General features: G+C 37.4%; 1 protein-coding gene across 1 annotated transcript; it reads left to right on the forward strand.

Annotated features, from left to right (window-relative positions):
• The first annotated feature begins 240 nt into the window (after window positions 1-240).
• Window positions 241-27,312, forward strand: BMP3 (bone morphogenetic protein 3). The gene is made up of 3 exons (XM_050790152.1): window positions 241-1,232; window positions 15,475-16,385; window positions 23,102-27,312. Exons 1-3 carry the CDS (start codon window positions 911-913, stop codon window positions 23,291-23,293), a joined length of 1,425 nt encoding a protein of 474 aa, XP_050646109.1. The 5' UTR covers window positions 241-910; the 3' UTR covers window positions 23,294-27,312.
• Window positions 27,313-27,408: the final 96 nt, after the last annotated feature.

Consider the following 27,408-nt stretch of genomic DNA (forward strand, 5'->3'; position numbering starts at 1 on the left):
CATACAGCCACTGTTCTTGGAGAATTACAAAAAAAAAAAAAAAAGAAAGAAAGAAAGAAAGCCGTCCCTCCGACCATTTCTTTAGTCCTAAGTCTCCCTTTCCCTTCCTCTCCCCAGCCATCCCCACCCCTACTTCCTCTTCTCTCCCTCCCGCTGCCAGTTCTCTGGTTACTCCCCGCCTTGCTTCTATCCCAGCCGGGTGCAAGCTAAGAGGGCAAGGACGAGGGAGTGGGAGAGATTGGCTGAGGACTCTACAGATCAGCTAGAGAGCGAAAGAACTAAGCGCTCTCTCTCTCTCTCTCTCTCTCTCTCTCTCTCTCTCTCTCTCTCTCACACACACACACACACACACACACACACACACACACACACACACACACACACACACACACACAAGTGTACACTAAAAAACTCGGACCAGCGGCGCCGCAGCTGCTCCAATCCCTGGAAAAGGCAATCGAGCGCCCTCCCGACCGCTGCGCACAGCCCCGGCTCCGACCTGGCGCCCAAAGCAGAGCTAGTCCTAGTCCCTAGCGCGGCCAGTTTGGCCGGGTGTTCCCAAAAATAAAGCGAGGAGGGAAGGTACAGACAGATCTTGAAAACACCCGGGCCACACACGCCGCGATCTACAGCTCTTTCTCAGCGTTGGAGTGGAGACGGCGCCCGCAGCGCCCTGCGCCGGTGAGGTCCGCGCGGCTGCTGGGGAAGAGCCCACCTGTCAGGCTGCGCTGGGTCCGCGCAGCAAGTGGGACTGGCCGCTGTCTCGCTGCACCCGGCCGTGTCCCCGGCTCCGTGCGCCCTCGCCCTAGCTGGTTTGGAGTTCAACCCTCGGCTCCGCCGCCGGCTCCTTGCGCCTTCGGAGTGTCCCGCAGCTACGCCGGGAGCCGACGCGCCGCGCGGGTATCTCGCCATGGCCACGGCTGGGGCGAGCAGGCTGCTCTTTCTGTGGCTGGGCTGCTTCTGCGTGAGCCTAGCGCAGGGAGAGAGACCGAAGCTACCTTTGCGGGAGCTCCGCAGAGCTGTGCCAGGTGACCGCACGGCAGGTGGTGGCCCGGACGCCGAGCTGCAGCCGCAAGACAAGGTCTCTGAACACATGCTGCGGCTCTATGACAGGTACAGCACGGTCCAGGCGGCGCGGACACCTGGCTCCCTGGAGGGAGGCTCGAAGCCCTGGCGCCCTCAGTCCCTGCGTGAAGGCAACACGGTTCGCAGCTTTCGGGCGGCGGCAGCAGGTGAGTGAGCGAGGTGAGACCCCTTCCCGCGGTCCCGCCCCAGCTTTCTCCCAGGACCCCCCACAGCTTCCTTGTCTGCCTCTTGCTTGGTGGCGCTGCCCAGGGACCTTTCTCCACCCTCCGCAGCTGCCCTCTGGATTCCTCCTTCCAGTCACACCCCGCGTGTCACCAGCTGCATCTCCTGTAAGCCCAGTTTTCAAATCCAAAGTGAGAGGGGGAAATACAGAGAATGAAGGGCGCGGAGCAGTGGAGGGGGTAGGCTGGAGGAACTTCGTGGAAAAGGGGAAGGGGTGACACCCCATGCCTGTGAGGCCTCCTGCCCTGAGTGACTGGAGCACCTCTAGGGTAACTTATTCTGTTGATTTCTAAATCGGCCAGCGGAAATTCCTTTGGACTGGGCTTTAGCCATGTTTACTAAGAGGCAGATGCCATTTTATGCCAATGCCAGGGCCCAAGAGAGAAATTACACTTGAATAAGACGCCTTCCCCTCTCCTTTTAAATAGTCGCTTCTCCAGATCTTGCACCCGCTGTAAATTCGCGCCCTTTGTGTTACTGTACTATATTTGACACTGTACTTGATAGTTCCTTAGTGGCAAAGAAAGAAAGGAAAGAAAGAAAAGAAAGAAAGGAAAGAAAGAAAGAGAGGAAGAAGGAAGGAGGGAAGGAAGGAAGGAGGGAAGGAAGGAAGGAAGGAAGGAAGGAAGGAAGGAAGGAAGGAAGGAAGGAAGGAAGGAAAGAAGGAAGGAAGGAAACAGGTGCTTGGGTGTTTCGATTATTTAAAACGCATCTGGGTAAATAGGGATTGTACCATCCATCCTGGGAGGAGCTGGGAGACAAGGGGAGGGAGCAACCCTGGATGTAAACACCTCTTGGAATCTGCCCAAGAAAATCTGCTCATCCCATTTTTCAGCACAGATCACTTTGGACTGAAATTCATGGCTTAACAAGGTTTCTCCTAGCCCCTGTGGTGAAGGGAATAACTTATGCTAACAGCTTCCCTCCCTTGTGCTAACAGCTTGAGGGAAAGCTTCCTGGACACTAACTCTGTTTTTATGCTTTGAGGATTCACCAGGCTTTTTTGTTCACTACATTCATGATAAGGGGAAATGTAACTGCAAAGCCTATTTTCAGTGAACTGTTGAACAATAGCCAAGAATCTTCAAGAAACTGAGGCCATGCCTCAATCAATACTGTCAGAATCACTAGAAAGAAATCTCCCAAAAGTCTGATATGTAGGACTCCTGGAAAAAGGGAAAACTAAAGCATTCATCAAGGAAAGCTCTGCATTGTCTGTGTAAATATATTCTAGAGCTTATAGGCATGATGACATTTACAATAGATGTGAAGTATGCTTCCTAATGCAGAAGTATTTAGCTAGAGACTGAACTGAACCAGATTTTACTTTCTTAAAATCATGAGCATGATCTGTGAGGAGATGGCCACCAGTAAGGAAAAAGAAACTTGCTCTGTGTTATCTACAGTATCCCAGCCATTGGAGGAGGCTGTCCTGACAGCTGACTACACCAGTGAACACTCTGTTTACTTTAGTGCAACTCTAGGGGCATAACTCAGTGAAGAACTCATGTGAGAGTTGCAAAGATTGAAAGGAAGTTGGGTGAGCTAGGCAGGTGGCAAAAATGAAGGTACTCAAATCACTCTCATCTTGATATTTGTTTTCTTGGTTATACTGCTAGGGAATAAGTGAGGCCACTAAGATAAAAAAACAACTTTTTTTTGTATTAAAAAGTTTCATTTATAGTATGAACTACATGGTTTGGAGGTAGAATTCAAGTTTGTTTCATTCACATATTGTACAGCTTTTATTTGTTTTAGGCTAAGTTAACCATGGATAAAGATTTTAATAACTCAGGTACCATATTCTTTTTGGCTCCAACTCATTCCTTGCAATATAATTCCAGAGTGTCCCTTATCAGCCTCACTGTAGTCTCATAGCATCAAATAATAAACTCTGATATGGAGGCCAGACATTCCCTTGAAATGATGAGTTGCAACTTGATGCATATATACAAGACTGTGTGCCATGATAAGAAAAGTAATCCCTTTAGCATCCTAGAGACTGTCTTAATGACTTATTCATCAAATGTAGACACTGGTTTTTGTGGAAGCTTAAGTGTCATGTTACCTCATTGAGACTCCTGGAGAGGTGGTTCGTGTTGGACCCCTTCCAAGAGTGTTTAGTTACTAACACACTAAAAAGACTATTATAAGGCAGTTCTGGCTCTAATAAGGCAGGACTGCAGGAAGGTGCTAAGGTTTTCATGTGTGTCCCTCTCTCTTCATCCATATCAGCATTTCCATAACACCCTTTCACCTCATGACATATGTTCCCTTGTAGGTGAAAGATGCTGTCTAAATTAATATAGTAGATATGTTTTCCAGTCCAGAGAGTTTAAGTTTTAGAACATATGGGTTTCTCTGTACTGAAGACGTTAGAAATTTTAATGGAAGATCAGGTGGTGTGTTGTGTATGGGGTAGCTGCTGATCCGGCAGCCTCTGAGTGCTTATTCAGGCTGAGTTACAGCTTTAGAGTCCTATTTGTTCCTTAGAACATACCTGATTAAAATTGTTTATTGTTCTAAACCTAGAATATCTTTGGTTGAAATTTAGCTGCTGTGGTCTCCCTCTGATTACTTTCTACTTAAACCATTACTTGATGGTGGGTGGCATCCATCCTAAATACACTTTCTGCTAACCCCTTTTCTCCTTCGTGAATGCTATGTAGTTGGTGTGCCAAAACCGTAAGTTTGGAGTGCTTGTAAGTTTTTTTGTGATGTGGAAGGGTTTACATAAAGACAGGTTTTATCTTTCCCTTTGCAAAAGGTAATTTACAAAACGTATTAATGACGGAGAAGTTCAGCTTCATAAAAACACACCATGTGAAGGAAGACAGAAGGATATGAAATTAGCATTTATTTTGATTTTGGTTTAAGTTGTCTCTGGCTGCTATATGATAAAGAAGAGTATTTTACATGAAGTTTTCTTCTGTCTTGAACTTTTAAGATACTTTAGGATCATCACTTTCTCGTGATTCCCATAGTCACTTAATCTTACTTTTCTTAATGGCAAATGTAATCTCTTTAGGAAAAACAATTAAGGCACACGTGTTATTTGGAAACTATCACTATTTATGACATGCATGTACAAAAATAGCACATTTTAGTGAGTATTTGTCACCTTTAAAAAAATCTCACATACTTCATAGATTTAAAAAAACAACTGAGGCAATCCAGCCCCACAAGTGAATATTTTCCTGCAATGAGGAAGAGGAGATTCTTTCCTCCTATGACCAAAGTACTTTTAACACAAGTAATTATAATATTGAAATGTTTCTGAAGTATAAGGTTAAAATATAAGGCTTTGGCAAATATAGTATATAATTAAGTGTTGAACGATGATTCCAATGGGAGCCATTCCTTCAAAATATATGGAACCAGCAGGAAAACATCATTTGTGATGGGTTTGATGCTGAGGGACTATAAAACTATTAAAACATAATTACCTTGAAGTGCCTGGCACCTAGAAACTAGACTTGAAATTTAAAAGTACTTAGATAATCTGATGTTTTCATTTAAAGGACAATAGTACATCTAGGGAAGAGGAGCTGGGTGTGCAGCTGCTTTAAATTATACACTACTCTGAATACATGATAGCCTTTAATGAAGTTTTTGCTGTAACAAACAAGACAGCTTTATAATCTCTGACATTTAAAAAAATCATAATGCCATGAATTCTTGATTATTCATGCTAATGGAAAGAAGAAAGGGAATGAATTACATTTAAAAATTTAAATTTAACTTTGTTGTTTAGCTAGAAACACTTGAAGAGACCAAGAGACCATGAGGGTCAATGAAGAAAACATCTCCTAAGCAAATAATTCACTCAAGGAATATTTGCACACTAGAAATATATACATAATTCAGAACGAATTAGAAGGGGTACGTACATTTTACTTAAGTAGTGGAAGTTCGTAAGCACATGATTGAATGAGTTCAGATTTTTCTAAAAATGTAATAGGGATATGAATATCAAATCTTCTTTTAAGCATTTTTGTATCATATAGTTTTATATTTGGAAGAAACATTCGAGATAACAATTCCTTCCTTTAATGGAAGCAGAAACAAGTACCATGATGTATTTGCCAGACAATTTTTCAAACATACTGAGCTCATCTCAAAACCTATTATTTTTAATGGTCAAATCTAATTTTCTAGGAGAAAATTTCACAAAAACAGGTCTTTGCAAGATGTTAACAGGTATTATATAAAATTGGGCTGCATAGTCAAACTTGGAAAATGTGATCAATTTTCTTTGCTGTGGGGCCTTTCAAGGCCTTTAAATGCTAATGAGTCCCCATAAAAGGGGAATACTTTCTCCTGGAGAAAGCATTTTACAGAAATGTCTTTCTAAGATGTCTAGTTGGGAAAACAGTGGTTCAACTGAACACTGTCTCATTTCTCATTTCCCATGCAGTACCTATCGCAGTATGTTTACCTTTATTATTGCTTTTTGGACTTGGGTTCAATTGGCATTGTACCATCTTCCTGCTTTTATGTTATAAACGCCTCTGAATGTAATTTTAGAATTCTTCTCTCATTAAATTTTATTTTTTCCTGTATCTTTGTGAATTTTCCTTCATTGTTCTCATCTATAAGAGTAATATTCATTGTTTCACACAGGTATTATGCTTTAAAAAGAAACGCTAGCTTATTTGTGGGAAAATTCACTAACGATCATATGTATCACTTTATTAATGTTTTATCACCACTACTACCTTGATGAAAGACACGTTTACTCAAGATGTCAATCAAATTCCTTATATTATAAATCCCCAGTGTTTGTTTAATAGGCATAATAAAAGAAATCACACCTATCAAAAAACTTATAAAAATGCTTGAGCAACTTGTTATATATTTTCTATTGGCTAGTCAGGATTTTTGTGCTTCAATAACAGAACATGTCTCCCCAGATTTTCATGATTCTCCCTTATGCTAAATTTGTATATACTAATAATCAGTTAGTGTCTTAATGCCTTTATTTTGGGGGTAGTAGTGGAAAAACATTTGGTATCACAAACAATCTTAACTCAAACTTCTCTATGGCATGATTCAGTTGAGTAAATTTTTATGATTATGTTATGAATCCATGAAAATAGAATTTCTAATAGAAATATTGACTTTATATTAATCAAGTAACACAGGTATGCCAGTATCATATCTACTTTTGGCAGTAGTAAAAGATGAAATGTAACCAAAAAGCATTCATATATGGAATATATGTAACAGTCAATAAAATTACTAGTCTATCTACATGTTAGCAGTGGTTGTGTCTTAGCATAATGGCATATACAGTAGTACTCCTGGATAACACATATTTTAAGGGATAATACTTTAAAGGCATGAATTTCTCTTTGTTCATCTAAAACATCAGCATGTAGATCATAGAATCAAATGACCACAGTGGTTTTATTGACTCTTTCAATGATCTGTATTTCTTTAAAAGCCATCTTTTCATGGCGGTAGAACCATGGTAAATGCAGTACCTTGATTGTATTTGGGCATACCATGAATGTAGGTGTGTGTGCAAAATGATCTCACTTTATTACTGGCTTCAGATAGTTTTACTTTACTAAGGTACTGTCAAATATCTCTTTTATAAAATAATTACATTCAATAAATTTAGAAGTACAAGGTTCTTTGTTTAGCCCCCTCATTTTACAGTTAAAGCAACTGTCCAACATACTTTTATTTTCTTTTCCTTTAAAAACTTTTTTCTTTAATTGCATGAAATTAATCTAAAGACTGAATTAAGGGTAACTGCTGTACTTGGTGTTAAGTGAAATGGTTTTCAAGTAAAGAAAAGATTATTAGTGTTTTGTTTTTTCTATTACCTAAAGCTAAGAGTTAGGAGATCCAATTTCCATTGTTGGCTAAACTGATAATAAGTAAAGTCACCTAATATTGTTATTCTCGGTTTCTTCATCTATCAAATGGGTTAAATTATACCTCCTGTGCCTGTCTCACAGAAAGATGGTGAAACTCAATTGACAAAGTGAATGTAAAGATGCTTTAAAAGTTTAGAAGTTCTATATAAATTAGGTATTCTAATATTCTTAATATTTTGAGATTGTTTCCCTCTGGCTTTCCACAAAGGGTTAAACATATCTCAAATGTTGATAATATGCACTTGTCTGTAGCACAGAAAACACTTGGGTGATGATGTAAAAATGGTTGGTAATCATCTGTGCAATCTATGATATCCCAAACCTATATTCAACAAATGTACTTTTTTCTGTCCTGACCGTGGTGGCTGACGGGTGTAGGGTTATGCTTTTTTAGAGAGATTTCTTGAAGTTAGTTGTTCTCAAAGTATGGTTCATGGACTAGCCACATCAGTATTACTTAGAACCTTGATAGAAAGTTCTCCAGCCCGTACTAGACCCACTGAATCAAACTCTGGTGGGGGAGCTCAGAAATATGTGTTTTAAAAAGCCATCCACAAGATTCTGATCCATATTTGAGAAACACTGCTCTAAGCTTCTGTCCCTAGAGTTTTGAGTATTTTATATCAAAACCAGCCTTTTGAAATCTAGAATTGATTATCATGTTATTCCTGATCTCATCTGGCCCTTTTAGTGGGCCTATCCATAGACAAATGATTTATTGACTTATATAATGGTAAACTTTTTAAAATATATACCTTAGAAATATATACCTTAGAAGGTATATATTTAAAAATAAATATAAACATTTAAAAACATATTACAATGCTTTTGCCATAAAGAAGTCTTCGAAATAAGTTAATCAAGACTGCTTACCCTTCACTCATGACTGCAGAGAGTTTATGATCTAATAAATTTGCTAGAAGAAAAATATGGTATGAGCAGGGGGCTACAAAGCAAGTCCCTGGAGGACATAGAGTCTCTCATTTCATCTGTGTGTTCTGAGGACCTAGCACAGTTTGCCATGTAGTTGACACTCACTAAATACTTCAGTTGAGTTGAATTAGATATTCAGGAGAAAAGATGAGACAGTTCAAAGGCTATCAGCTAGGCAAATATCCTTTAAAAATAAACTTACCTTGAAGGAATTTCTTATGGGGCATTTTATCATTTATATATTAAATGGCAATACTATTCTACTTCATATACAATAATTATAATAATTCTTATTTTCTAATGAACTGAAAGGAAATATCATGATATTTATACCCAAGAAGGGCTCTTGCTGACTTTGGGAACTTGAAATTACTTGAAAGTTTTTACTCTTTGGTGTTAAGTAGGAAACACTTTTAAATCTGTTAAGTTTACAGAGTTGTTCATTTAACACACTGAACAAATACCTTTTGGGATTTAAGTGCTCTAGGCTGTGTGAAATACTAGGAATTCAAATATCTGTAGAACATAGGTCTGCCCTCTGGGCGCTCACAGTCTAGGAATGCCTTTGGGCATAGGCTAGGAGTAGATAAACTGATTAGTGAACATTTTACTATTCTAGAAAAACATACATCATATCATCTTTAATGCTTTTACTTTGGACATAGAGAATGGTTGTTTTGAGATCCCGTAAAGCACAGTCGTTTGACTGAGACTGTGCAGAAGAAACACAATTCTGTGACTTTGTGTTCTCTGTAGAAATTCTTCCTTTCACCCGTGCCTGAAAGTTAAAGGCAGCACAGGGACACTTCAATCTTGACTAAGTAATCCGCAGCAAATATTCAGCCAGCGACTGAGGGTGGATGTGTCCCTGTCCTAGGCACCCCTGGCATTTCTACCAGCTGTACTTTGTTTGAAGAAAGAAGTTGGGGCAGGGGGAGGTTGGGGAGGTGGTTGTTCTTAGTTACATATTTTCTGTATGACTAAAATGTTTTCCCTGCTTCCTGGGGATTTAGCTAATCATCAAGATTTCATTTAGTCTATTTGTTTTAAAATCAGACTTTACATAGAAAGCTTTCCATTGTGTGTTCTAATTCCCTTTGAAAACGTTCTGTGTGGGCCAGCACAAAGGTGAACTTCCCCTTACCACTCCCTGGACACAGGCTCAGCTACTCCTGGAGAGGCACTGAATTGTTGCAATAGCATGGCTGGCCTTAAGTCCCAAAGTCAGAACCCAACTTTCCAAAATGAGTCCTTGGTTTCCTCAGGTGCAAGTGCTTTGTTTTTAGATAAAAACAGAAATAAATCTTCTGCCTTTATTTAATAATCAAACTCCTTTTAAAAAGCCTATCTGGCTTCCTCTCCAAAGTCAATTGCTAGCTAGCTGGCTAACTCCTAGGGTCTTTCATGTTTGCATTTCTCTAATGAGTAGGTTGAACTAAATTTGCTCATTCATATAAAAAAAGCTTTAGAGTTAAGCCCTGTGTTGGAGGCTGAAGAGTCTGATATAATTTAGAGCCTTGTCTTTAAGAAACTTATGGCCTTAAGAAGGAGCAAAGGTGTAATGAAAATGGTAATAGAGGCAGGGTCCTAGCCAAGGAAATGGGTTGTCATGACAAGTTTGCATCCAGGAATAGTATCTCTGCCTTGCCTTAAAAAACAAATCTGGATTATCAAGGAGAAAAACGGTGGGTAGAGACATTGCAGAGAGAAGGAGCAACAGGTGAAAAGTCCCAACAAGTGTGTAAAAGAGAATATGGCTTGTTCAGAAACTCGTCTGACTTCCAACCTCCTTTTCAATACTTAGGTGTTAAAACTCTAGAAAATCCAAAATATAAGATTATAATGCTAATGGTAAACCCTAACTAGACTGCAGTAAGTATATTCCCATGTGCCAGTGCCAGCAAACAGTAAGAAAATAGCACCACCTATTGGTAGTCACATTTTGGCATCAAAATATTTATTTGGGGAAAGTAGAAAACAAAGCCGGTTATAGTTACTTGCAAGGGATGAGAGGTTCTCTCGTTCACCTTTCACACTCTACCCTACCATAAAAACATCCTCCTGTAATAGTCTTGACTTATCTCCAGTTGTCCCAGTCCCACAGATGAGTCTCACTAAGTAAAACAGTTTGAAAGTCATGATTGGCTTGGATTTGGCCTCCATTTGACTATCACTGTTAGACTTCATTCTCATCTTTGACACTGGAAAGAAAAACCCTGATCTCTCCACACTCCCTCAAATATTGGAAAATAATTCTCATGTCATTGCTAAACATTTTTTTCTCCCTCCACGTCATGGTTTCTTATTGATTCAACTAAAATTTATGAGATAGTTTCCAGACCCCTCATCATCTGGGTTTCTTTCCAAGTTGTTTTCTCCTGAATTAATAAACTGGTTAGAATGAGAGCACAAAAATTAGGCATGCAATTCCAGATACATTTAGATGATCAGTGTAGCATACAATTAATATTTTCTAGTACCGAATACTATTCACAGCCTAAAAACGCATAAGTATTTTTTGTAGCCTGAAAAAATCCACCCTTATTTTTGTATCCTTATTATATCATTTTGCTCTTATTAATCAGGAAGTACACTTCAGGTTTTTGATTCAATCATTCCCAATAGATAAGTATCTGAATATTTCAGAAGAATAGAAAAGGTGAATATTAAGATATTTTTATTTACTGATATTCAAACATAGATATATGTGTGCATAGATAAAGCTGTGCTACAACTCATGAGGAAGAGAGAGACAATGCAAATCTTCTGTTCGTAAGTATGGAAAGTTACTCACCTTAAAATGTAATATAAAATCTAAAAAGTAAAAGAGCATGAAAGTAATTGAGTAGATATTATCATGCACTGCTCTTTGCAGGAAGGCATTTACCTCATTCTTATTTACTTCTCTATATTCATTCACTTGACCCCATGCTGCTCGCTTATTACTATTTTTTTTTTGTACATCGTAAATGTTCAGTAACTATTTGTTGAGTTGGTTTGGAGAGAAGATCATTAACTTACACAAAAATAAAATGTTTTAGAATCAGAGAAGGCAAAAATAAAGTATGGGTTAGAAAAGTCAAAGTCTTTTCTATGAATGCTTTGTGAAATGGCTGACAATTCTAGCTTATTGTTTTGCTTCTTGGTTTTCTTTTTTAGCCCAGAAGGGAAATAATCTAGAACAGGCAGAGATCCCTAGCCTAGGTGGAAATGACAAGAGCAAACACATCAGGTGTTGGGCATAACATAACACCTTTGGTTAGGCCTCAAATTGGCCATTCCTTGCTCAACTTGGATGGCTTAGACATTTGCTAGAACTTCAGTTCTATAGAACTACTAGAACTTCAATAACTAGGTTAGTTGTAAGTATTTTTATTTTCTATTTAAAACATTGGCAACATTTCTTTTGCAAAAACTTCCAGATATACAGCATTGCATACTGCTAGAATGTGTTCCTTCCATCCCCTCGCCAAAATTTCCTTCTTCCTTCATGTTTAAAAGTCTGATCCAAAGCTTACTTCTTACCTGTGTGTTTCTTTGCCTCTACCTGGGTAAAGTTAATGGCTCCCAATTCTGTTCCAAGCATAGTTAACACCTTCAGCAGCTTGTATTATCATTATGGCATAGCTACTTATATTATCATCATGGCACAGTCTTTTTCTTTTTTTTCCTTTTCATTTTGACTACAAAACTAGTGATTATCCTAGACCATGACCATCCAATAGAGATTTAATGGGAGCCACAAATGTTAATCACATATATAATTTAAAAATTTTAGTAGCCACAATTCAAAGTGTGAAAAGCAACAGGTGAGATTAATTTTAGTAATATATTTAATGCAATATGGTTAAATAAAGTCACTTTAACACAGGCTGACTTAATATAAAATGTATTGCTATGATATCTTATGTTCATTTTCTTACTAAGTCTTCAAAATTCAGTGTGTATTTTACACTTACAGCACATCTCAATTTGAATGTAAGTGGCTACATACTGTCATACTGGACACCACAGTTCTAGTTAGCTAATATTTTTTGAATATTTTCTATGTGTTTTATGTGCCTTCTCTCAATTAATCCTCACAACAACTCTATAGTTGTTACTACTAGACCCACTTTATAGATAGCACACCAAAACTTAAAGAGCTTAGGTTATTTGCCTGAGGGCCGCTATTGGGTATAGTGAAATTGCAACTGGGCCAATGGGCTTTGATTTCATAATAAAGCACTGGTTTAAAATGAGAGCCATTGGAAGAGGCAGTATGACAGATTCTGAGACTTTTACAAGATGATGTTGTACATTAGACACAGAGGTAGAAGCTGATTAACAGCAGGTCACAAGGCGACTAGAAGGAAACACGTTTGAAAGAAGAAAATATTTTTAAGCAAAATGTGGGACAAGGGGCAGGATTGGCTTACCCATTAAGGTACTGCCGCCCATATCCCTTGGAGATCATTTATTCCCTGGCAGCATGTTTGTTTGGCAACCATTGGATTGCCACATACTTGGAACAGAGTGGCTTCTCTTCCTTCCACTTTAAACTTCTATCTGCTACACGAAATTTGGGTAAAAGTATATGCTCCGGTGACTGGTATGAATTAAGGCTCAAGTCTCTGAAAAGTCGTGATGCCATGGCTTTGTTATAAAGGTCTGTAAAATATTATCCTGGTGTCATGGATTATACAAATGTGCACCAATGGCAGTTCCCTCCTTTTCCTTCACACAATGTTAAAAATGAATAAAATATGTTTCCCATTGCACCTCCCTTGTGCTTGGGGACTCAATGAACTCATTTTAAGTTTCCACATCTTTATAAAAACGTTTTGTTTTTACTGAAACATGTTTTTGATCAAGAACATAATTTCACGATTGCGTGTGTGTTTCTGAAACAAATATGTATATGGAACAAGTGCATGGAGAAGGGCTTAGGCTCTGGTGACTGATCCCAGGATGGGAGATTCCTGAGTTCTAACCTCAGTCTTGTGGATCTAGTTTTATGAGCTAAAGGGAAGGAATCAAATTATGCCCTTATTAATAAAGCTGTCATTCTCTTCTTCTCTCTCATTTCTGGATTTGAAGAATTGGAAGTATGGGTGAACAATTTTAATCATTTTTGTTGCACTATATAGAAAATTAACTCTGAAATTTATGGAATGTCATAAACTTCAAACAAGCTCCACAACAGCATTCTTTTTTTTTTCTTTTTAGACATTTTTGCAGTATCCCTTTTTTTCTGAGACAGCATCTCACTCTGTTGCCTAGGCTGGTGTGCAGTGGCATGATCTCAGCTCACCGCAACCTCCACCTCCCAGACTCAAGCAATTCTCCTGCTTCAGCCTCAGAGTAGCTGGGGTTACAGGTGTGTGCCACTACCACCCTGCTAATTTTTGTATTTCTAGTAGAGACAGGGTTTTACCATGTTGACCAGGCTGGTCTCGAACTCCTGACCTCAAATGATCCACCTGACTCAGCCTCCAAAAGTGCTGGCATAACAGGTGTGAGCCACTGCACCTGACCTCATCCTACATTTTTTGAAGTAGGTAGAAGATTTAATCCCTGTAAGACTGTTAATACCAGAACTAATAACAATAATAATTGATATTTAAGAAACACTTCCACAGACACTTTATGGACTGCTTTATACATGTCTCATTTAATTCTCATGACATGGGAGGTAGATATTGTCTCATTTTGCGAATGAGAACATTAACTTGTGTAATGTTGTGAAGTTAATAAGTGGCTGAGTGAGTACTCGAATCAAGGTGAGTGTAATTCCAAACCCTGTGTTTGTAGCCCGTAGGCTATACATGCCTCAGATAAAAAGCTATTACAATACTTTGCCAAATTTGTAGGAATAAGTCTTGGTAGTCTTCCATACCTCTGAGCTTTCACCCCTTTAAGTTTACTTCTGTGTTAAAATTTTCACACATTTATGGTGCTTCAGTAAAGGAAAGAGCAAATTAATTAAAATGGCTGATTCTTGCTAACGTTTTTCTGTCTTTTAAAATTATTCCTGTTTATTACTCTCTTTTTATTCCACTTCCAGGAACTCTCAAAAACAAGAGACTACATAATTGTTTTGTTTTGTTTTAATTGAGGTGAAATTCACATAGTATAAATTTAACTAATTTTAAGTAAACAATATAATGAGAGTTAATACCCTCATGTTGTGCTATCACCAAGTCTATATAATTCCAAAATATTTCCACAATTTTAAAGTAAAACCCTGTAACCATTAAGGAGTTTCTTCTCATTAGCCCCTCCCTTTAGCTTCTGGCAAACACCAATCTGATTCTGTCTCTATGGATTTTACTATTCTGGATATTCCATATAAATAGAATCAAACAATATGTGATCTTCCATTTCTTGCTGCCATTTAGCATAATTTTTTCAAGGTTCATCCACATTGTAGCATGTGTCAGTACTTCATTCTCTTTCATGGCAGAATAATATTTTATTGTATGGATATACCACAATTTCTTTATCCATTCATCCATTGGTAGTCATTTGAGTCGTTCTAACTTTTGGCTATTGTGACTAGTGCTGCTATAACCGTGTAGCTATTTGAGTGCTTGTTTCAATTCTTTGGGGTGTATACATAGGACAGCAATTGTGCAATCATAATAATTCTGTGTTTAACTTTTTGAGGAACTGCCAACGAATATTCCACAGCCAGTGAACCGTTTTGCATTCCCACCAGCAATTTGAGAGTGTTCCAATTTCTCCACCTTTTCAGTAACCTTTTGGGGTTTTTTGTTTATTTGTTATAGTCATCCTAGTGTGTGTCAAGTAGTACTTCACTGTGATTTTGATTGTGTTTCCCTGATGACTAATGCTGTTGAGTATCTTTTCTTGTGATTCTTGGCCATTTATATATCTTCTTTGAAGAAATGTCTATTCAAGACATTTTCCCATTTTTATTTGGTTTCTAGGTCTGTTTGTCGTTGAGTTGTAACTGTTATTTATATGTTCTGGATACCAGATTTATCAAATGTGTGATTTGCAATTATTTTCTCTTATTATGGAGGTTGTCTTTTCACTTTCCTGATAATGTCTTTTGATACACAAAAGTTTTTAATTTTAGTGAAGTCCAGTTTATTTTATAAATGTACCTATTTTATTGATGTATCTACTTTTTCTTTTATTGCTTACACTTTTGATGTCATATCTAAGAAACCATTGCCAAATTCAGAGTCATGAAGATTTACCCCTAGGTTTCTTTCCAACAATTTCATGGGTTTAGTTCTTATATTTAGGTTTCTGATTCATTTTGAGTTAATTGTCATATAGTAAAGTAATGGTCTTGTTTACTGTCCTGTTTACTCTCTTTCTTTTTCCTTCCTAGAAACTCTTGAAAGAAAAGGACTGTATATCTTCAATCTGACATCACTAACCAAGTCTGAAAACATTTTGTCTGCCACACTATATTTCTATATTGGAGAGCTAGGAAACAGCAGCCTGAGTTGTCCAGTGTCTGGAGGATGCTCCCATCATGCTCCGAGGAAACACATTCAGATTGATCTTTCTGCATGGATCCTCAAATTCAACAGAAACCGAAGTCAACTCCTTGGCCATCTGTCAGTGGATATGGCCAAATCTCATCGAGATATCATGTCCTGGCTGTCTAAAGATATCACTCAATTCTTGAGGAAGGCCAAAGAAAATGAAGAGTTCCTCATAGGATTTAACATTACCTCCAAGGGACACCAGCTGCCAAAGAGGATGTTACCTTTTCCGGAGCCTTATATCTTGATATATGCCAATGATGCTGCCATTTCTGAGCCAGAAAGTGTGGTATCAAGCTTACAGGGACACCAGAATTTTCCCACTGAAACTGTTCCCAAATGGGATAGCCACATCAGAGCTGCCCTTTCCATTGAACGGAGGAAGAAGCGCTCTACTGGGGTCTTGCTGCCTCTGCAGAACAACGAGCTTCCTGGGGCAGAATACCAGTATAAAAAGGATGAGGTGTGGGAAGAGAGAAAGCCTTACAAGACCCTTCAGACTCAGCCCCCTGAAAAGAGTAAGAATAAAAAGAAACAGAGAAAGGGACCTCACCAGAAGAGCCAGACACTCCAGTTTGATGAGCAGACCCTGAAAAAGGCAAGGAGAAAGCAATGGATTGAACCTCGGAATTGCGCCAGGAGATACCTTAAAGTAGACTTTGCAGATATTGGCTGGAGTGAATGGATTATCTCCCCCAAGTCCTTCGATGCCTATTATTGCTCTGGAGCATGCCAGTTCCCCATGCCAAAGGTAGCCATTGTTCTCTGTCCTGTACTTACTTCCTATTTCCATTGGTAGAAAGGCACATTGACTAAGTTGAGTGTGCATATAGGGGGCTTGTGTAAGTGTTTGTGTTTCCATTTGCAAAATCCATCGGGACCCTTATTTACTACATTCTAAAGTATAATAGGTAATATGGTTATTCTTGGTTTTTCTTTAATAGTTGTTAAAGTAATATGAAGTCAATATTGGTATAAAGAAGGATATGAGAAGAAAACGTATGTGTAAAACATACTTTCTGTGTTGCTTTTCAACACGGTGCATATTCAGCCACATGGTTACATGTGAACCTGCACCTGTTCATGTAAGCAAGCCCCAAATCATAGAAGGCTGATCTTGGAAGAATATTCAAGGAATAAGTGAATATCATAGGAGCACAGAGAAGAGCTGATGGAATTGATGCACTAAGGCAGAACATGTTTTAATAAACACCCTCTTGTGAGCTAAGTTGTCCCAACAGAGGTCAGGATCAGGACTGACTCAGGTAAACTGGCCTCATGAAATCCACCACATGCTTATTTCATTTGCTTTACTGCTAAACATCAGAAAAGGAAAGCAAAATAGGATATGATGACTCTGTAAACTTTTGCCAAGACTAATTTCAACCTGTCAGAGCTTACCTGTGTCTCTTCGAAAATCCATAAGGTCTGTACTTTATCATATCAGTTCTCAGTCTCCTGACAAATATATTTGCAGAACTCTCTCCAACCCCCACCTCCAACTTGCACAGCAAGTTCAAGTGACTGTTCTCTTTGAATTTAAAGTTTAAGTAGTACCCTCTATAGTAAAATATAGTGGCACTCTTTAGCCTTCAGTTAAGCTTATTGGTGCACTTCCATTCTCAGCATGTAGCAGTTTATATTCTGTTATACTAAAAACAAGGTAGCTGAAGGAACAGAATTTAGAGGAAGAATACAGTTTTTTTTTCAAAATTTGAAATGAGTCAATTTTTACTATTGTATGATAATGAAGAAAAAAATCCTTTGTCTCAACAAATGACCAACTTCTGCTTATGCATCTCTAAAATAGCATTTTCATGTTCTATTGGGATCCCATGTTCATCACTGGGATGCCAAGCATAACAAACACATAAATCCAAAGGGCTTTAGTCCGGCACAGGGGCATGCCCCTGTAGTTCCAGATACTCTGGAGGCTGAGGCAGGAGGATCACTTGAGTCTAAGAGTTGGAGTAAGCTCTGATTGCACTACTGCACTCCAGCCTGGGTGACAGAGTGAGACGAGACCCTGACTCTGAAGAGGAAAAAAAAAAAAAAAAGCAAAGGGCTGACAGCACAAGGCTGGGTTAGCCTTTTCAGGGCCATAAACTTGATTGAAATTTTGTTTTCTTGTTATAATACTTCTCTAAGACCCTTTCTTTCCCAAGGATTTTTGATCACTTTATGTTTCATAAACCCAAACACAAAGTATGAATTCTATACACTTGCAACTATATGAAGAGCCTTATCTTGTCTAAATATTCATAGAGGATATTTTGCTGATCAAACAAAACTTGTTCAACTGAGATAACATTTAAAAACACACACACAACAAAGATGACAAATGTAACAGGCAGCGATGAGCCTTTATGTTACAGTGTGGCTTGCCTTGTGGCATTGAGAGGCAAGAATGGTTTAAAAATCTGTCTTTAAACCCAGGATGACTGACGTTAGTTGGGTATTGAAGTTTTCCAAATAATCCCTCTCACTTATAAAGAGTAGTATCTTCTGGGTAGCCTGGGGAAGGAGTTTTTCCCTTTTCTCCTGACTACAATCTTCAGGACTCAGGAAGCCATGATAATGCAGCGATACTCTGTTGGTTTGCTTTTGAACCCCTAGCTCTGGAGAATTGATTTGGTATCCACCCCACCACAATTACTTCCAATTTGTCCCTCTCATTTGTTGGTTCTACTTGCTTTTACTGTTCAGAAACTTGCTGTTACTTCAGAAGAGCTCCATCGTGGTTCTCAGTGATCTCAAGAATAATAATTTAAGAATTGATGAGGAATAAGATAAAAATAGCAGAAATAAATTTAAGGAGAGAAGTATGTTAGTGCAGGAGAATAATTAAATGTACATGCTTGGTCATAGCAGGGCGTCTTAAAGCTTAATGTCCTGGCAAATTGCCCTGGATTTAGTTAATACGTAGGTTCTGCTCTAGTGGGTATAGTAGAGCCTAAGATTCTGCATATCTAACAAGTTCCTAGGTGATGCAGACGCTGCTGATCCACAAATTGCACTTTGAGTAGCAAAAATGAGAGTCAAATCCTTCTAGCTTGAATCTTGATTCTACCACTTACCTGCTATAACTCTTTGGAGAAGTTACTCAGACTCTCTACAAGTTATTTTTACAGTCTGAAATGGGTCAAATAGTAAATAATAAAAATAGTAGTTTCTATATAGCAAAAACAGTGGAAAAATGAGACAGTGGAGCACCTTGCACATAGTAGGTTCTCAATAAATACCTGTTATTGATGTTATTATTCACGGCCATTTCTGAGACTGAGGAGAAAGAAAGGCAAATGTAGGACTCTAAAGAAAGACTACATAGGAAACGAGATCAAGAGAATAAAAGTTGTAAGGCAGGAAAATGTTTTCTAAGTGTTTCTAGTCCCGTTTCAAACATCACAAAGCTGAAAATAGTTTCTCCCTGTGGGTTCAACCGCCCGTGAGCTCTTCCAGGGAGGTTTCTTTGGAGAGTAAGAGAATCAGGAGAGCATCAGTCGCAGCAACTGAACTCATCATAATATTTGTCAAAACTTGGAATGGCATCAGAACTCCAGGGAGACATAACAGGGATAAGTGTGGAGCTTTCTCTCTGAGATTCAGATTTCCTTTTGCCAAGTTGAGAGTGGAAGTTTGGCTGTTACATAGAGTTCTCAATCTCTCATCACCTTGTGTGGATCTGTTTAACTTTTAAAGCTTTCTAGTGGTTCCCTTTAAGCCTTCCATATTTGTGTCTTTCAAGTGGTACAGTGACCAAAAAGATGGGAAACATGAAGCCAAATGAAGCTGCTGCATTAGGGGTAATTAATAAGCACCCCTGTTATCAGCACAGTGTCCAATACTGCAACCAGAGTGAACTTTGTAAATAAAAATATAGTCTAAGGAACAGAGGAGGATCAAGGCCACTGGTCAGATCAGTACAAAATATGTAGAATAACTGAGGTGCCAAAGACATTTCAGACTTTAGATATAGTTTTTGCCCCAGAGAAAGTTCCCCCAGGCTAGACTGTTTTGTTGGCCCTCCTTTCTTTTAGCCTCCTGAGCCAAAGACTGTTCTATATGGTGGGGCTTTTTGTCTGCAAAAATTGACAACCTGTTTTCTAATTCAGAACAGCTGTGTTCTTTCTGCCTTTCCCAAATTCCAGGCTTTGCCCTTTCACTGATTCCAATTAGATAGTTTCTGGGCTATCACACCCATGTGGGCTGGACTGGAAGAATTGTGGAGTAAAACTCCATGGCCCAGGTCAGGAATGAAGGCTCTTAGCTGATGACATGCTCTCCCCTGCTAATGCATTTGTAATCAAATTCAACTCGAGGACATCATACACAGCTTGGCAGGTGCAGGCCTGACCATTGTAGATTTCATTCACAGACACGGCAGTTTGGATTTTTCTGATTTCTAGCCCTTACAGCCAATCTGTTCCCCCAGAGAGAGATTCTTGGAATTCTGCCATGAGATGAAAAATACCCATACAGTTAGCGCTAAGTTCTGTACCCTTGCCTCTCCTCATCGCCTTAGAAGAGATGGAAAACAGAAATTTCAGATGAAAGTGATTGAGCTGTTGTCAATGACAAAGATCCAAGAGAAATTGGTTTTGCCTTTTTTGTTTTCAAGGAATTGTGCAAAAGCTAGAAATAGCAAACACATAGAATTAGGCAGCAAAGAATCTAAACACTTTGAACCAAGTATTCCATACAAAGAAGAAATTCACATTTAATGAGTTCAAAATGATACGACCTCAATTAATTTCCTGAATCTTCCAATTATAATCTCTGGTCATAAAAATGAACTCCAAAAACATTAAATCTTGATGTGCTGAGTTACTTAAGCAAAAAATTACCTAACTGCTGTTGAAGTCATGCTTCACCCTCATTAGAAAGAGATGGTAAGGGAAATAGCACAGATATGCATTAGTAATTGATATATTTCTTAATTTTTTAACTTGTTTAGTAAAGAGTCATGAGAAACATGACCTGAACTCAGAAACAAACAGAAATTCCAGACTGGCAATATGCTTTACACCAGCAAATTACCACATGGATCTTTTGTGCACGACATAATTATTTCTGGTAATGGCAGGTTGATCAGAGGGTTTCATAGTGAGAAAAAAAAGCAGGGGAAAACTCCCTAGTAATCTGAGAAGTTCCTGATAAGATACACCAATGCAGAATCAGGGGCGTCTGTCCAAATTCCAGTGAGCCCACTAGAGACTACTCATATACTCATAGTTTCTGAATCTATCGTTTGTTAGTTGAAGCTTTAAAAAAAAAAAAAGACAGGAATTTTCCTAGGAAACACCCATGAATATTTTCCATATCTACACCAGGTCATTTGCACAGAAACTTGTATTTTTGTTGATAGGAATTATTTCCACAGAAATGGATAAAATGGAGGGTATGCTGTTTCTTTTAAGTATTTCATCCATTTAGTAAGCATTTATTCCATACCTAGATTGTACTAGGCTCTCAGGAACAGAAATGCACAGCAGAATTTAGCACCCAAGGTCTCATCTAATTAAGTTGATCCACTTTGTATAAAATTCAAATATTATAGGAGTCATTAAACATTAAAATAGCAGAATAATTTTGGAAAATCTGGTTTAAAAATTATTTTTGCTTTATGACAAGCTGTTTAGATGATTGAGTCATAAAAATAACTTCAAATCAGTAGAGAAAAGTGGATGACTACAAAAGCTTTCTTTAGAAATTACCAATAGCAATAACAAGCAATGGCTACTGACATTTGTTGTACAATACTGATTGCAGTTTATGTAAGTTACACAGATATTATTGGTGATGCAGGGCATACAGTGTGCAAAATAAAACAGCGTGGACTTCCTTTCCTTAAGGAAGGAATAACTTCCTTTGCAATGAATTAAAGCTAATTAATTCAAAGTTAACCAGTCTTTTTAACATATACTGAAAATCTCTAGTTTAAAAAAAGTAAGAATGGTTGCCCATCATTAAGTCTAATTATTTAGTTACTTCTGCCTAATCACAATAAAGTTGAAGTCTGATGTATGGATTTTATTTCATTGATATTAAAAGATCGGATGAGATTTAACCTTTCTCTGCCAAAAAGAATCCTTTTTTCTTTTCTTTCTTTTTATTTCTTTTTTTTTTTTTTTTAAAGAGTATGCCTGCTTTCTGTTATTTGCTTCTCCCTTGGTTTGTATATACCCTTGAAGTTTTAACTTGTTCCAGTTTCCCATGCTGGGAGTTTTAGGAGTTTGAAATTAAAATACCAATTCATTGGGGCAGGGGTTCCTCTGAGCCATGAGAAACATTGCTCAAAGTCCTGAAATTAAAAAGCGAAAGTTTTGGTCGAAATCCTACTCCTGAATTAGTCTCTGGCAAGTTACCAAATTTCTTTTTCTCAATGTGTTTAAAACAAAACTACTTTCACCTGCCTAAAAGAGGCATCGCGAAAAACAGGTGTCGCACAGTGGGGCATCTCTTAGGAAGTTCTTCTTACCACTCCGGCAATACCTAACATTCTGGACTTGCAAAATGACTGTTCTTTAGTACTTTTAGCTAGAGCAGAGCTGTATGGGGTTCTCTAAATGAAACCACATGCTTCACATGGATTTAGTGGTACCATTTGACATTTTCTCATGAAAAGATTCTTACTCAGGCTTCTTTGGTGAAAATTCTGGTATCCATGGGATAACTTTAGGCCCTCATAATTACCAGAGGGAATTCCCAGAGGACATGGCCCACTCCTGGAACACAACTCCACCATGCTTAATTCTAAACCAGTGGAGCAACAGTGACCCCCAGTGGCCAATGGTGTGGTCTTCTTACCCCCAGTTTGTGTTTCTAAGGAGAGCTGAATAATTACATAGTGGAATAGTCACCATCCAATCCATCTTGGCAACTCTTAAATCAAGTAGATAAATCAATACACCTCTCACTTGCTTGGTTTTATTTAACAACAGTGCCTAAATATCACTATAGCAGTGGCAATAATGTATCTCTGTTAAATAGAGTGCTTGTTAGGATTTTGATTAATATAAGGTCAATAACAAATCATTTTTTGTTGCAATCTTGTTATAGAAAACATCGTAGAATGTATTAATTCCATGTTTGGCGATTAAGTTGTTTGTAATTAAATGATTCTTGCTGAGATAACTGGGTTTAAATCCTCTACCATTTACAAGTTATTTGACCTTAGATATGTCGTTTAAGCTTTTTGTGCCTTTGTAAGATGTAAGAAATGTTAGCTTTGTTGTAAGAATTAGAGATACTACATATAACATGCCTGGAATGCAGCAGGCACTTAATAAATAATAACCATTTTGGTAGTGGTGGGATAAGAGATTGGGCTTAATGTGTAATTATGCCAGAGGTTTTATTAAATTGTTGAAACAAATTCTTTAGATAAGCATTTTGCATAATGAGGACTGAGGAGTGGAAAGGCAGTTCCACCTAACATGTGTGTTCTTCTTTCATTTCTTTTTCTAGTCTTTGAAGCCATCAAATCATGCTACCATCCAGAGTATAGTGAGAGCTGTGGGGGTCGTTCCTGGGATTCCTGAGCCTTGCTGTGTACCAGAAAAGATGTCGTCGCTCAGTATTTTATTCTTTGATGAAAACAAGAATGTAGTGCTTAAAGTATATCCTAACATGACAGTAGAATCTTGCGCTTGCAGATAACCTGGCAAAGAACTCATTTGAATGCTTAATTCAATCATTAGTTTATTTTTATGGACTTCTTCCTTTTTTTTTTTTTTTTTTGCACTGCCAATGCATTTTGTTTCAAAAGATTATTTCTATAGTCAGAAGAGAATGAGCAAATAGATTGAAGATTTCCACCAAGGAAAAGGACTGTATTTGTTTCTGAATGTAACTTAAAGTGAGATTTTAGTAAATATGGACATCTATTTCTCTTTTTGTAATCAAACACAACAACTTATCCAACTGTTTTTAGAACTGTTAGAGAACACACTGGTTTATTTTTGTAATGTTCTTTGAAAACAGAATGGAGAAGCAGCAATAGCTTGTCATTTATCTCATTTAATGACTAATGGGAAATAGAGAACAATTTCATGTTTCGAATTAGGCTTATTGCCTTAGATTCCTGAGAAAGTGCTGAATAATCAACTCTGATGTTTTTCTTACGTTGTTGAGACTCTTGTTTACCCTTGTTTTTCCTCCACAAGTCATTGTGGAAGTGTAATGGAAAGTTGTGCTGAGCGTTAGTATCTATGTATGTGCGTACATGTACCAGGTGCCTGTGCCCTCTGTAGGATGGTTTGCTTAATATGGTTTTACAATTTAGTTTACACAGGATTCTTTATTTTTTTAATTTTATATTTTGGCAAACACCATTCAGTTATGAGAACTTTGCCAAATATGATAGAATAATTCCAGAGCATATACAGAGAGTTACCACTTGACCCAGCTATTTAATTGCAAATACAGTTGTTTTCATTTCATTTCCTACCAGAGAAGGGAATCAGCAACCCAGTTTTTGAAAACACAAGTATAATTCCTCTATTGTACTTCTTTTTCACAAATGCTTTTATTTATTCTAAATTGAATTTAAAAATCCTTCCTAAAGCCATTAACTTTTTAATTCTCCTGATATGCCTTTACTTACTATGAAGTTATTGATAGATGTTGAGGCCCAAAAACTGATGGAATATTGAAGATTTTCTTAAATGATCAATTTAACTATAACCAAATATTGAATATCATCCTTCAGTCACTTCTAAGTCAGGCACTTTTTCACATAGATCAGGGTATTTGGCTCAGTCATGAAATCTACAATTTAGCAAAGCTTACTAAACATTATTCACCAGGTATGGGAATCAAATATAGACACTTGTTTGACTTTGTTTTCCATTTCTATGTGTCACATACATATATGTGTCCTCTTATACCTTTACTCTTGAAAATTATTTCAAAATCCTTCTTCTCACTGTATTTATTTGTGTGATGGAAATATATTCAGGCCATAGATCATTGTTGGTGTTAATCTGTGGTTAATCCTCATTTTAGTTCAGTCTTCCCTGATAGAAATATCTCAGCCATTTTGGAGGCTGTGCAGTATCAGAAGACATGGAGTTTGTTCTGTCTCTGCCTGTAGCTAATTATGATGGTTCAGTTATTTAATAAATAATGTTTTGAGCATCTATTTTGTGAAAGGCACTGTGTTACCTGTGTGTCTTTAGTGTCCTCACTGGTAAAATGAAGAGGCTGGTCATGAGCTGGAAGGGTTAAGTTTATAATTCCAGCTATTTCATACCCATCTTCCTTGAAGGAAATGATAGTGATCGATATAAAAACACTGTAAGTCCCTCTTTTAATAAACTAAATGCAAGAACATCCTATACTTCGCTGTTAGTAAATTACTACAGCATTTGCTTTGGTTTAAGTGGTATTTTGTTGAAAACCCATTAAAAGAAGAACCCATGAAAAGAAGCTCTTTGACACCTTGGGGTACACAAATGTTGGTGTGGGTGTGTGTTAATTCTGTGAGTGAGACACACCAGTTCTAAAAAAAAAAATGAGTGAAGTTTTGGTGCCTAAGTTACCATGCTTGCTTCTAGTTCATTTTTTTTCTTACAGTAGCATAACATTGAAGACTCAAAGTGAGATGGAGGATAAAATTACTTTTTAATACATGTTCTCAAACATTTGAAAATAAAAGTGTATGATAGAAGTGGGCCAGAGTGTGGCCACCATCCTGTTCACACTGTTTTTCAATAAAGAAAACGTTTTCATTGGTAGATTTGGTGAAATTCTAAATTTAGTTTTTTTTCTACAGATGTAACAACCAAAACTCCTGGCAATTCCCAGTATCACTTCTTAGCCTTTTTATAACCAGATGCCTGTTTGTTAGCTTTCTTAATTTGAATCAATGCCTACTTATTACATATTGCACCCCACAATGGCCAAAAACCCACTACATAATAAAATTTACAGGTACCAACTAGTTAAGATTATATTTTAAGTAGCAATTGATATAAAATTACAACACAATGAAAGAACTTGGGTAATCTCTTAGCAATGAAAATAGGTTTTAACCAGTAGTTTTTCTGGGTGCTTTGTAACTATCATTTTATCACTGAATTGAGGATGTATTATGGCATAAATTGGAATAGTTTTATTCCCAAAGAATAAAGCAAGATTATCTTTCAGTAGTAGAAATTGAAGTAAATGTATTACTATTTTAATTAATACAGATTTACTAATAATAGTTAGAAAATTGAATGCGTGCCTGTTTTACAATGTGTTAGGTACTAGTTTCTGTATAATTCCTACATAGAAGTTTAGAAATCTCCTGATATTAAATTATTAAACTGGCACTCATGAGAAGAGAAGCTACAATTATAAACGCCATTTGCTAAATCATGCATAATACTCTCTCTCTCTTCTCCCACAAGTAATCTCTCTACCCCTATTTCCAGATGCAGCGTGCACACACACACACACACACACACACACACACACACACACAGAGTCAGTTACTGAAAAAAAGAATTCTTTTTTTTTTTTTTTAATGGAGTTTCGCTCTTGTCACCCAGGCTGGAGCGCAGTGGCACGATCTCAGCCCATTGCAATCTCCGCCTCCCAGGTTCAAGCGGTTCTCCTGCCTCAGCCTCCTGAGTAGCTGGGATTACAGGTGCCTGCCACCATGCCCGGCTGTTTTTTTTATTTGATAAAAAGAATTCTTTTTTTCAATAACTGTTCTCTTGAATTCAAATTAAGGGACTGCCAATGTCAATAGAATATTTTTTAAATACTTTGTTGTAACCTGTGTAAATAATACACAATTTACAGGATTTGGGGTTGTAGAACTTAAAGTGGAAGATTGGATTCCTCAGATCTCAGGACTACAATATTCCAGATAAATTTTTACATTCCCTTTGCTATATATTAACTGATGAACATTTATATGTTAAGATTTTTTACCTTAATATTTCTGAATAAAATACTTGTTGCCCATTTAATATATTCATAGGCAATCAAATGTGAGTAATACTGCTAAGAGTCTGATTTATTAAAAATGTTTGTATAATTCATTCAGTTTAGTCTTTCAGTTTAGCCTTTCTGCTTTCACTTTTCTCTATGCTAACAAGTAACTAATGTCTGGGCATTGACTTCTTATTGAATCAAAGTTGGGTTAGGAAATAGCTATGCACACCTGATATGTAAGACTAAAGAACAGATTAAATAAGAAATCTTGGGTAAGCTGGACTTTTCTGTATAGCTCTTTTTTCCCCTGAGTTGTATTTTAATGTAGTTTATAAGTGATAAAATGATCCTTGCTTTCTAAAAACCAGTCCTTCCCTTCAGCTTTCCACAGTTGCTGTAAATGTTTAATACTTGTACAGTCAATGGCAATTTTAAATATATATTATATATGTATATGGAAAAAGTTCAAATATGATTTTAATTTATTTAATGACTATTGCCTTCCTATAATGGTAATAATTTTCATCCTTAATTATGGTAATAATTTTAGCAAGAAAAATTCCTTTTTACTACAGTTTTTAGATGCAAAATGCAGTTTGACTCTTTAGTCAAATCCACTTAGAGGGTATATTGCAGTGAAACTTGAAGGATACTTCACTACCAATGTATAAGCTTTGTTGAATTTGTATCATTTTCTTTCAGTAATGAAAGCTATTCATTATACAGTATGGAAATAAAAATTGCTTCATTGACCATTCATTTTTACTTACTGGGAAAGACTATATTTCCAGACATTTTCAAGTGTGCTGCATTTGAAAAGAGGTAATAAAGCCTAATTTAAGCATAGA

Source organism: Macaca thibetana, chromosome 5, assembly GCF_024542745.1.
Source record: "Macaca thibetana thibetana isolate TM-01 chromosome 5, ASM2454274v1, whole genome shotgun sequence".
Classification (NCBI taxonomy): Eukaryota; Metazoa; Chordata; class Mammalia; order Primates; family Cercopithecidae; genus Macaca; species Macaca thibetana.

Bases quoted from the DNA above. Each gene is read 5' to 3' on its own strand.
- BMP3 (XM_050790152.1), top strand. From the start codon at position 911: ATGGCCACGGCTGGGGCGAGCAGGCTGCTCTTTCTGTGGCTGGGCTGC. The intron at 1,233-15,474 runs GTGAGTGAGCGA...TTTCCTTCCTAG, and splicing joins CTTTCGGGCGGCGGCAGCAG to AAACTCTTGAAAGAAAAGGA. The intron at 16,386-23,101 runs GTAGCCATTGTT...TTCTTTTTCTAG, and splicing joins GCCAGTTCCCCATGCCAAAG to TCTTTGAAGCCATCAAATCA.